The 12,765-nt window shown below is 36.0% G+C and overlaps 2 protein-coding genes across 2 annotated transcripts; one reads left to right on the top strand and one right to left on the bottom strand.

Moving 5' to 3' along the window:
* Positions 1-12,646, top strand: LOC120332594 (dynein light chain Tctex-type 5-like). The gene is made up of 3 exons (XM_039399874.2): positions 1-134; positions 8,324-8,430; positions 12,047-12,646. Exons 1-3 carry the CDS (start codon positions 50-52, stop codon positions 12,368-12,370), a joined length of 516 nt encoding a protein of 171 aa, XP_039255808.1. The 5' UTR covers positions 1-49; the 3' UTR covers positions 12,371-12,646.
* On the bottom strand, positions 4,735-6,585 carry LOC120332596 (myotrophin homolog). The gene has a single exon (XM_039399877.2). The coding sequence runs from the start codon at positions 6,533-6,535 to the stop codon at positions 6,146-6,148; it is 390 nt and encodes a 129-aa protein (XP_039255811.1). The 5' UTR covers positions 6,536-6,585; the 3' UTR covers positions 4,735-6,145.
* Positions 12,647-12,765: the final 119 nt, after the last annotated feature.

The raw sequence follows: 12,765 nt of genomic DNA, 5'->3' as shown, positions 1-12,765 counted from the left end.
ATTTTTTGGTTTGCAGAATTTCGATTAGAATTGAATAACATCAAACAACATGAATAAAGGAAGAAAGCCAAAATTGGAAAAAAGTTCTAAAGGGAAATTACTGGCGCCATCTGACGTTGGAACGATGGATGACGGTGAGTGTAAAATAAATTTCTATATTTAACAATATTAGCAAATGTTCACAAAGCGCAATAAATGAAATTATATATCGTGTTTGTATCGTTCAGAATCCAAATGTTTATTAATTTTATATCACAATTTAAATACTTTCTAATTGTAACTGATTTCTAGTCTTAAAATTCGACCATGAAGCGTATTCGTGACTGCGTCCGCGGAGAACACTTCGTAAAATGTCAAGCCCTTTAGCGTGCGTCTTGTCAGATAACGTTGGTCAACTTAATTGTAAATTAGTTTTTTAATTTATCTTTGTCAAAAAGTATATAAAAACTAAAGCCAGAACTTGTGAATCGCGATTTGGAGTGGCCACCAATTAAATTTCAAATCGATTCAGCTAAGATGCACATGCAATGCTCTAAGTGCAATTCTCTTCAGGCCGAGGGAAGAGCGTAAGGGCAGAAAACCCTAGCAAGTATTATTATTAATTGCAGTTCTAGGGAACGCACTAGTCCGGGTATGAGCCGGAATCCGGGATTCTGGTAATTGAGTAATAAACCGATGATTTCAGTCGAATCTTCCAATTCGGTTGTCCGAATAAAACTGCGAAAGAAACGTTTCCAATCATGTTACGACAATGATTAATCAACACAAGTCGTATTTCGAACCTGTTCATCAAATCGTTCTGTGATTATAAGGGCTGGGAATGGTTAACCGGTTAACCGATTTAAGATGGTTAACGGTTACGATTTAATTTAACCGTTGACTGACATCCCAGGTACAAATCATCTTTATAATATACAAATTTTTCAAAAATAATCACGTCATCGCAAATTTATCTCCTGTGGCGTTTAATTCAAAGAATATCACTAACTGTATTGTTGAGGACCCAATAAATGTGAAAAATAATTTTGAAGTACCAATGTTACTAATTATGAAAATTTGACAATGATAAATTCAGAATCAGTTTTCAGTCGAAATATATTGTTCACGATTTTATTGCAAAATTGTATATTTAATGTCATCCAACAAGTGCGCAGTTGATGCTGTTATTTCGTGTATCTCAGAGTAGAATTTGCACGTCAAACACTAAAAATTTATCACTAAAATGACATTTAATAACGGATTCGGGTTTTATCAAAACATTTCAATATGTCCGAAGCACGCTGCATATCTCTTGCAGCAGAGCGATCATGAAACTATCTCCATTCGTGATTCGTGAATAATTTTGAGCGATACCAGGATAAGATCACGCGAAATTGCTTGGTAATCATTGTGGCGTAATTTTGCCCGGTTAACAGTTAAAGTGTTTCCCTTAAATTCCCAGCCCTAGTAATTACACATAAATTAGATGTTCAGCTTCAACTACAACACTGGAGTAAATGCCGATTGGTGTCGGCTTGGTTGTGCGCTCAGTTTCCTGCCCAGCGACTCTTCCGTTAATCTGAGTGTCTTTTGATTGGATTCGGAACGTTGTCGCCCAGTGCTTCTGAAGCCATAAAATGTCGAAATTATGATATTTAGAATAAATTTGACTACGATGCATATCCGAGAAATGCCTACGAAAATTACGGGCTCTTCCATACAATGACGTATATCGGGTTCAAAAAATATATTGATAAAATGCACCTTGAGTTATTCACCTCTATTATGCTATATAACAATCCGATTTGAAATGCCTATTTTGGAAGCTTTTTTAATTCGATATCCGATTCCGGATCTGTACCCGTGAGTGTGTCGATTTTTGAGATTTTAGTTGATTTCTCACCTGAGAACGGCCTGTCCCTTCCTTTCGCAAAGTTGATCGTTCCGAAATTGGGTAACTGATCTAGCTTGTAATGATCAAATCGTTTACCAGAAGTAAGTTTGACATGTATTGAGGGTAAATATCGCGATCACGAAAGAGATGACCAAACGTGGCCGTTGAACATATAGCATGATGCAACATTGTTGCGATTACAACGTTCTCTGTTTCACAATAGGTGTGATTATGCCCTGGCTGTGTCTAGACCAGCGTTTCCCAAACTTTTTCGTCCACGGAACACTTGCACTTTTCATCTCGCTCCGCGGAACACTGAAAATTGAAAGGATAAAATTGATAAAGAAAAACGGTGTAATGTAGCCGCTACTCAATCTAGTGGCGAGTTGCCAAATGCGCCGCGAGAACTAACAGAATTGTGTTAAACACACCAAAAAAATGACTGAATATTTTGCATATTGATTATTATGAATGTTTTATCGTTGATTAATTTAAATACCGTGTATATAAATCAATTCATTCATTTTACCATTCTATGTCGTTTACTTTCCATTACATAGTGTTTGCCTCTAATGGAGATAGAAGTACTTGCTGCAGTTTATATTTATCTATTGAATAGAGTTTGGCCAAATAAGAAATTAATTTAAAGTAAAACCAGTCAAAGATGAAGGAAGAATAGCGACGGTTATCAAAAATTCCACTACCTCACCCTAATTGGTCCACTTTAGGCCGACGGTGACGCAATGTCGCCGGTCAGTTGGGCGGCAACTCCACGTTCCATAGATTGCCATGGCGACCATTTTGGACGTATTTTTGATTCTTTTTTCACGGAACACTTCGAAGACGCTCGTCGAAACGGAGAAAGTGATTTCGTAAATGTACTTCAATGTACCCGAACATTCTCAAAGTGAAATCCTCTGACTTTGCAAACTGCACATTGCTCACAATCTTCAAAAATGCTGCTCAGATTATTTTCTTCTGCCACCGATAGAACATACCAAGCATTGAGGCTTACTCTTTTTGGACCTCCTGGAGTATGCGCACCAAGATGGCGCACAGCCTGAACTCAGGCTATGTACCAGGTTAAGGTTATGCGACATTTTGGTGCGCATACTTCATAAGTACCCTCTTTTTTCCATAAACACGTAGCCTACTCTTCCTGCCACATCGAGTTAAAAATCTGTTTAAATTGGTCAGCTTTCTTTTCAAACTCCTGATTACAAAGTGACTTACAAATCACTGCAAAATGTGAGGTACATGAGGGTAATATCGCTACATTAATTCATATTTACTACATTTTCTTGACATACATGCATTAATTTCTGTGCTACTTTTGGAGTTGGTTACAATGCGGCAGGGGTATTGATAGGCCGATTTTTATTTTCTCTGAAGCCTAATGAGCTATTAAGAGCGGATATTAACGAAGAGAAAAATAGAATCAATATCCAATTGGGGCTGTCGAAATCGAATAATTTAATTGAGCTAGTTAACAATTTACGCCAGGCAACAACACTATTCAACTGGCTTACTTCTGTCTTATGACTGTCTCCGCTAGCCATAACATCAGTCAATTCAATGACGATAGAGATGTAACAATATGTGAGAAGATTTTATAATTATTTTGATGACGAAACGTGACGTCGACCACAGATAACGTTGCGGGGCCACATGTGGCCCTGGACTTGGACCACGATGATTTATTTAACTGTGCCGAGTAGCATTGCAGTTACCATTCCATTGATTTTTGATAATTATGTTTACATACTTGCAGCTAGGCTAGGGACTTATTGATAACTGGCTGCCTGTTCATGGCTGGACACATAAATAAGTATTAAGGCAGGCGAATGTGATCACAGTTTCGTATGGCCTGGAAAAATGGTAATGTCTGTAGACAACCAACGCCAAGTTTGGCACAGTTGTTCAGTACCGTTTTTGGACCACATATCGAGAGGTCATTAATAATTCGTGTGTGCCTGGTTTCGGTTTTTGTCATTTTAATCAATTAGAAATATAGTATACAAAAAACAAGGAAAACTCGTAAGAATTTCGTGATACTATGCATATGAGTATTTTGTTTTTTTATTAAAAAACCTCGATATGTTTGAGCGCAATTGTCGTCGAAGCGTTTCAAAACTATGCCTGCTCTCAACCAGTCTGCTAGAATTGGCTGTGGTACGTATGGGCATTTTCAATAAATAATTTAGGCGTGGTTACTGTTCAGGGGCGTAGCCAGAAATTTTCAAAGGGGGGGGGGGGGGGCAGAAATTTATATTTCCCATAAGAGTTTCATAACAATGCTAATCACTACACCAAGGAAGATTCATAACAGATAACAATATTCTGTGCTAGGGCCCTTCGTTTCATGAAAGTGGATTACCGATATCCCAAGTGCTTGCATATGGATCGTTGTAACAAATGTTGGGTGTTATCCGCCACTAAAGAAAGCCCATTTGAAGTGGAAGAGGTCGCTATAAGTCTATTACTTATGTTTTTTTCACGTTTTCCATAGTCTGGTACCGTTTTCCGCATTTTCTTCTGAACAATACCTAATGTAATATGATAACTTCCTGTGCCATTCACCAACGACTATCGTTTCTATAGAATGGAGCAAACAATTCATACCTACACCACAGCTATATACCAGAATAAGGGCTCATTGGACTAGCGTTGAATGAATTCAATTTATGTTTTGAAGTCATATTCCTCTGACAGATTACAGTTCCATGGGCTAGTCAAACATATGATATATGTATGAACGATTTTCACATAAGTTTTTTTTTTATCATTTATGACAATTTTGTTCAACACCATCCATCGACCTTCACAATAAAATGATAAGCATAACTAAAACACTGAAAACATTTCAATTTCAAAGAAAAGTTTATTAGAAGCCATTATCAGATAGTATTAATATTAATCAATCAAAAAGCAAATAATCATTTTAACATTTAAGAAAGCGATGGTATAATTTGTACAATATGTTAAAGCATTTGACACAGTTATGAAATTACACGAATATTGTAGAATACCTCATTTATTTTAAACAATTAGAGGGATTCCTATTTTGTCCCGGTTGGCCTATTTTAACTGAACATTTTACTATTCAGTCTTAGATTGATAAAATGTTATATATGTGAAATTACTATGCCACAGCAGTATTTTGGAAATTCGCAAATTATTTATGGGAATCCTATAGTGAATAATCTCCAAAACTTTCAACAAAAAATATTTTGTACAGTTTAAACCTGTAATAAGGTTGCTTCATGCACAACAAATATCGCATACCACATTTAATCACAATTCATGGAACTAAATATATCAGCTTATCATACCATAATACATTACACATGTTCACTGTCAATTATAAGTGTTTTGAATGCCAATTTCAACTTAAATTACCTTATTCTCAGGGTCAGTTGAGCAAAGCCAAATATATGATATCATATACCGGTATATAATATATGATAAACAAAAATATGGCTTTATTGGCACCAATATGCATATTCATACTCTGTTACATGATGGTGGCGAATTGAATCATTATATGGCAGTTTGTATGATATGTTGTGAAAAGGAATGAAGAAAAATAGGAAATTGATGGAATATTTAGTTTTGGAACTCCTAGAAGTTACAAATGAAACAAGATGCAAAATATTTATTTATATATATCTAGGAATAAGCCATTCCAGAGGTATCTCTTCTGAAATAGTTTTGTATCCATCAATTGCGCTTGCAACTAGCTACAACTTCATTATAATTGGGCTGATAAAAAAGCAAGTTTAACACAAAAAGGAATTAATTTAATTTCGGTTGATTTCTGCTGCCTAAATCCATATAATAAATGTTTTGTTGCATCACAGGAACACATTGGCCAATAATGGCAACAAAAAGCACATCTAATTTTAAAAAAAAACTATCGTAAGAATTTTTTTTTCGTAGATGATCATGTTGGCAAACCAAGGTAACAGACTAACAGTGTTAAAAATGTTTATATAATAATAATATAGAATTTTATTTTAGTTATCAAGAACACCAATTATTCCTATTACTGATTAGTAATTAATGGAATGGCATAATATGATCTCTGGAAAAAACAACAACTAGCTTTATATGCATTTCATTCTTGAATAGGACTTAATTGCAACCAAGACTAATAATCTGGTAAATATTATTAAGCTATGCATAATTGTCAAAGGTTTAAAACAAGTTTTGGTGGCTGCACTTAGACATTGCAGTTCAAATGCTATAAAACAAAAATATGAATTTCGATCTTCAATTGTTAGAATATTTATCCAACAACTCTTTGATTTTTTTATTGTCTGCTTCATCTATGTAACTTTTTCCGCCAGGAGACTTCATTCCTTTATTCTTCGCCCCCTTTTTTAGAAGTAGTTCCACGGTTGAAGTATGACCTTCCCAAATAGCAGCAAGCAAAGGGGTGATTGATGTCTTCTTATCAACTATATTTACATTTGCACCTTTTTCGATGAGATAGTTGACAATATCTGTTTGACCATAATCTGCTGCGCATATTATCGCTGGCATCTTATTATTTGTAAGTGAGACATCATCAACACACACTTTTGGTTTACTTAATTGACTCTTGAGTTCGTCCAATTCTCCGTTTTTTAAACACCATAAAACTTTATCAGAATCAACCATTGTGGCTCAATTAGGCTATTCAAGTCAATCCACTAACTACAGACTTATCTGTAAATAAAACAATATTTGAAACATACTCAAGTGGGCAAGACAGTACCTGGGTCATCTTATCTCACAAAATGTTAAAAAAAAAATAAAAACAGCCATAGGAAAAACTTCAGTTAAATAGTGATGATGAAATGAAGCTTCTATATCTACATACAAACAAGTTTCCTATGAGTGTGTGAATACAGGAACGTCTAAAACAAAATTCAAAACACACAAATCATATAAATAAGTTGTAGTGCATTCTTGATTTTGAAAATCTTCTTTTAATTAACATCTGATAGCCTGGTCTACAATATAATACTAGATCCCTATGAATATACAACTAGCCTATTTGAACATTGTCTGTTGAATGACCTGGAATTAAATTCAGAATCTATTTTCTATTCAAAAATACAATCTCGCCTGTTACAGTATCCCTAACAACTGAGAGAAAAACCATTAATAATATTGCAATGCACGATGTCAGACAGACGGAATCTACAAATTCCCTCATATAGTCTATAACCCTAGCCTACTTATTCAATTAACAATATTTGATACCATATCATTCAAAAAATATCTTAACAATTAACTGAGTAATTGAAAATTCCAATCTGCTGATGTTTTTTTGTCATAAACAGATATACGCATATGCATTTACCACTAACTGACTAACTTTCTATCAGTAACAGAGAAAATACTGAAATATGAATTCACATTGTATACAGCAATTATTGACTTGTACATAGGCGTTGCGCATCAAACAGTCATAGCACAATCTCTAGCAGTGCACTGACAGAGGGAGGGAATATACGCTTACTTTTCCTGTTTTTACAGTTTTAGTTTGAAAAAAAAAAATGCTGATAGGAGTACAATATAATATCGGATTTTTATTGGTATGCTATGCTACACTACAAGCAGACATTAGACTTTTAGACACATGGCAAGTCGCGCTACAAAACGCGTCCCTAAACTAGACGATTGAGATATGGCGCGGCGGTGTGGCTCAACGGGCTAAGCGTTAGGAATACGCTCGCCACCGCACCTCTAATTACTCTGCGTGGGTTCGCAGGTTCGAATCCCATGCAGGGATGGTTATGTGCGAGAGGATTGCTGGACTCCTCGCCGTCGTTGAGTGGTTCACGTAACCGCTGGTCGGTTACGGCTTCCTCCACCACCAAGTCCATGCTTCCGAAAACAAACAATACAGTAAAACTAATCCCATACCCGACTTGGAATGGTAACCGGACGAGAGGCCGTGGTTCGCCATATGGATAAGCCGTCTTATCGGCTTTCCTCTCACCCGGGATAAATATGTAAATCCTATCCTAATATGGGTAAGAATTCAATTAGCCATATCTCATATTTCACTGAAGGCCGCTGCTCGTAAAATGCACGATTGCACATTTGTTGAAATGCCGAGGTTAAAATAAGCGCGTCTTTGTAATTTATCTGTGTGCGGGGCCAAGGGGAGGGAACAGCGATGTTCACATGGTGATAAATATATCATATAAAGAGTTCAGAGCCGATATTTCCTACACAAAAAGAGGGCAAAATTCTTAAATATCACCTATTGTTCGTCCTTGCTAAAACCCCTCGCTTTTGGCAGGAATATGTGTCTATAAAACATAAGGTTTTATCGAATATTTGGATTATCTTTCTCTTTTTCGCCAATGCACATCATCGGCGTTATAGTTCAGGCAATTCCAATCTCTCAATCGCATTTACCGTAGTTAAATCGTTCATTTTTCGTATTTTTAGCGATAACGGAAGACTCAAGATCGCAGAGGGCTGGTAGCGAGATCTCATTTGCTATCATGAACACGAAGAAAGTTCAGTATGAGAATACATACAGGACGGATCCTTCAGTAAGTTTCAGTTCAGTTTACATCGCAAGGTATCATAATTTTATTCATTCGCGATGAAATAGATGCATTTGATTATTTAATATACAGAGTGTTCACAAGGTCCTGTTACAGTTTATTTATAACTATTAAATTGCAGCAGGTCTTTAATGACACTCTGTATAGTATATAATTATGCCGTGTGACCTGCGCGATACAATCTAATTAAATTTAAGACCCCAGAATTTTTTAGTGCAACTGTAGTAAATACATGAAACCCATAAATAACATATAATATATTATCTGCTTCAGCTATGGACGATTATATTTACAGCAAAATACAATTGTCAGGCTAATATTTTCAGGATAAAAATAACGGATCTTTTGTACAAAGCCCCCGCCACTAATGAAAAAATGTGAGATTTGAGAAAAACACCCAACTACGTTTCAAAATTGAAAAATTAGTAATTACCCAGTTAAAGTTAGAGATAGGAATGATTTGAAAATTCAATCCCCCACTCAATATGCATTTCTAACACTGATTCTAACTGTATAATTACTTATTTTGAGCGTTGGCGGTGGGCTTTGTACGAAAGATCCAAAATAAAACTATAAACTTTCTTTCACTTCTTCCAGTGAAGCAATCAAACATCTAGTGAATTCATAGGAAATATTGCTCTGGAAGCCCTACCATATAATACGCCGGAATTAATCGATAATAAAAATGGACAGAACAATTACAGATGATTAGTTTGTCACAATTGCAGCTTTCAGCTCACATAATCGCAGGCATGATATCTAGATAATTTCGATCCCGACAGGCATGACATTAGTGAATCAAGTTTGGTTCGTGGCAGTGCCATAGAGAAAAGTTTACCACGTGCCATGCAATCCATAGAATGCCAGACGTATAATTAAAGCGACACGATCAGACATCACGATTTGACCGCAACTCGTAATGATTGTGGATTGCATTAACTGTATGCAACTGCCAATTCCATATTTCCAAAATGAATGAGCAAAACAATAAAATTTATTTTGGGTACACAAAAACGAGCCACTGGGAAATAACAACCCATGTATATATATGCATAGCGTGGAGAGAAAAAACAGTAGGGTGGAGCAACCTCGCGTAATTTCAAGGGATCGCTTCCTTCATCGTTGGCTTGTTGTTGATATTTCGTTTCATTATATATATATAAAACCTTTTGTCGCTCGCGGGCCAAATCCAGGGTTGCAAGTTTTGGCGGGCCGCACATATTTTTAGAAAGTTAAACGACGTACGGATTGCCGATAAATCCCAATTTTTTCACACAGACCAGAAGTTGAAATTTCAAGCAGCGCACGAAGACTGCGATAACTCGTGAACTCAACTTAGTCGTCTTAATAAAAGAAAAAAATTTATAAATGACATTTAATGTGACACTTATTTTGCATAAAGCTTGATACCTTTTCGACATCATTAAAAGGGAAACATTTTTATAAATGGAACACAGAATGAAGCTAATACCTTTTGTAATCCGCGTTCTCAGCTTGTTCTTTGTAATGTTCATTTTCGAAAATAATTGTTCGCATGCATATTTACTTCCAAACATCGCTGTTTTAAATTTTTTCGCATGATTTGTCAAATTTGGACAGAGTTTTCCCTCAAGAAGATACTATTTATAAAAAACAATAGTAGTGATACATCTCTCGAATAGAATATAGATTTATTTCTTTATTGCATTGCATCTCGAAAAATCCCATTTGAATATTTTCTGCGCCACTAAACCCTTTGCACTTAGTATCAGCTATTCTGCGTTTTGTTGGCATTTGTCTAATTATAATTGAATGATAGGCTCATTTAACGAGTATTTGTGAATTATATACTTGTTAGGGTATGATATAATTAAGTCTACACGTGCCTCACAATAAATTATGTTACGTAAAGAATATAGTCGTCAAAACAGCCGTTTTGGTACTATAATTCGGTGAAGCGTCGCGGACCATATAGTTTTACTCCCCGGACCGAATCTGGCCCGCGAGCCGTTTGTTGCCGACCTCTGCCTTCGACGGTTTGTGTCATTTATGGGAATATTGCCGTTATAATATTTTTATCTACAAACGCGGGAGGACTGCATTTCTACTGAATATTTTGAGCATATATCAATGGCAATGGACTGCTGTGCCCATCCCATACAAATATTTTCTGAATAATCGCATCAAATTAATTTCAAAATCAATAAAAGTATCTCGTACGTGCCTTATTAGTATTGCCGCGTATTAAATCTAAAACTTTCGCCACGCTTTGTATCTCTTCCGTTCCTCGTATACGTGCTTACAACGTGAGCATACAACTTAGACAATTTATTATTCTAAGTACATTCTGCTTAGAAGATTAAGGCTTGTCTGTGTTTGTATTGGAATACCTCGCAGGTATTAGATTGGTTTTCGCATTCTGGAGGGCACAGACCCTTAGAAACGATGACAAAGGCTTGATGATGAATGGACCTCAGTGACTGCGAGATTATAAATTTATTGTGTATTTATACGATGAAATCGTTGTTGGAACTGTTTGCCTTTTATATTGAGGATTTTGTATGATACGCCAAGTGTATGTAACGGTTCTTCCAAGCATAGAATTGTAACTTTAAAGTCGCACCATGCTTCGTCGACTGTCGTTATCAAATTATTCTTTCGGTTATGTTGAATATTTCCATTCGTGTGTGTGGGATAACCAAGTGATATCTCAGTATAGGAAAGTTAGCCATTGCTAGCGTTGGGAATGTACCTTCATAGTGAATTAAGAAACTAAAAACTATGCTAATTTCATCTCTTACTGTAAGTATTTTTACGTTTATCGAGATGTTTGAATCCGTGTTATATGTGCACATGATTTATAAAATTAACCACCATTTCTAATCAAGGAATGTTTTTATAAAGCTGTGTCACTAAATTATCTCATTTCTAGTACAGTTAAGTACGTGGGTAATTAGGATATACATAATCTTTGGTTTTTGCTTATGTTTGTACAAGTCCACCAAAGATAATTAGCGCGAGGATATCGGGAGTACAAAAAGCCTTATGGTCAGTGAACAGCTAGTGCCGCCTCCTCTGGCAGAGACAGTAGGGCCTTAGTCGTCAATTTAGTTAGATCATCATGCATAATTGTGTCTGTCAGTAGAAATATCTGAGGACTAAAAATGTATTGTTATGTCATTGAAAGCGGGTTTTGTCAATAAAAGAATATTTACCATCACAGACAACCAACAATAGTTGTTTTATACAAACAAATGCATGAGTTTGTGGAACAATCACGTTGACGCTGTGGTTGCAACATTTTTTGCTACAGAACAAATTTTTGTTATATTTTGAGTTCGCTTTCATTACTTAATTACGAACCGCAAGCAGGGAAGTGTATATAAACTTCACGATTTCCAGGTAGTTTTCACGCCTTCCCTCAGAACAAAACTCCTGATAGTGTATATATAATATAACTACGTGATTTATAAATATATTTCACTCTCAAAACTGTGAATTTTCCCACAAATTTGTCGCGGTCATACCGACTCCTACGAATTTGCGTCTCTCTTGCCTAAATGCAAAACTTGTAGCCTTTCTTGAGCGAAAGTCTTACTTTTAACGCTACATATATTTTCAGGCCCGTTTTAAGCCGTATGAGATAGAAGGAACCGCGAAAGCCACACTGGAAGAACATCTTGGGAGTAAGCCGTACGATCCTAATATGTGTAAAACGGAATGCCAAGTAATCGCGGCCAAGATATCCGAGGCTATCAAGGCAAAGAATTACAAAAGATACAAGCACGTCGTGGTTGTGAGCATAGGAAGCCTAAAAGAGCGACCAAGTGTCTACCTTGGCAGCAGATGCCTGTGGAATGACAAGACTGATTCATTTACTACAGTCAGATACAAGAACTCGTCGTTGTATGCAATAGCCATGATTTACGGTCTTTATTACGAATAGCAACTAGCAAACTATTTGACTTTTTATTTGTGGAAATATATATTTTATCTAACTTCTTGTTTATTTCCTTTATACCTGTTCAAAACTATACCCACAACCAAGTTAATTAACTCCCAGAAATGGTATTGGCGTATAATAAGCCACAATGTTCGGTAAAAACACATTTTCACTGTTAATACCGAAGTTTTTCGTTACCGAAGAATCTCATTGTTGATTTTTTATTGATATGCATCACTGTGGTATATTTACAGAAAAATAAATAAAACGTAAAATGTGTCTGGAAAGCACGGCTCAAGGTTGAATTATTCTTAGAACTACAGACTGAATCTGCTTTTAACAAAGAACACGGATACTTCTAGTCTCCAACCTATTCTAGTTTGCTTTCGACTCATGGA

Source organism: Styela clava, chromosome 13 (genome assembly GCF_964204865.1).
Source record: "Styela clava chromosome 13, kaStyClav1.hap1.2, whole genome shotgun sequence".
Taxonomy (NCBI): Eukaryota; Metazoa; Chordata; class Ascidiacea; order Stolidobranchia; family Styelidae; genus Styela; species Styela clava.
The sequence above is the reverse complement of the archived record's forward strand: the minus strand, read 5'-3'. Positions and strand labels throughout refer to the sequence as shown.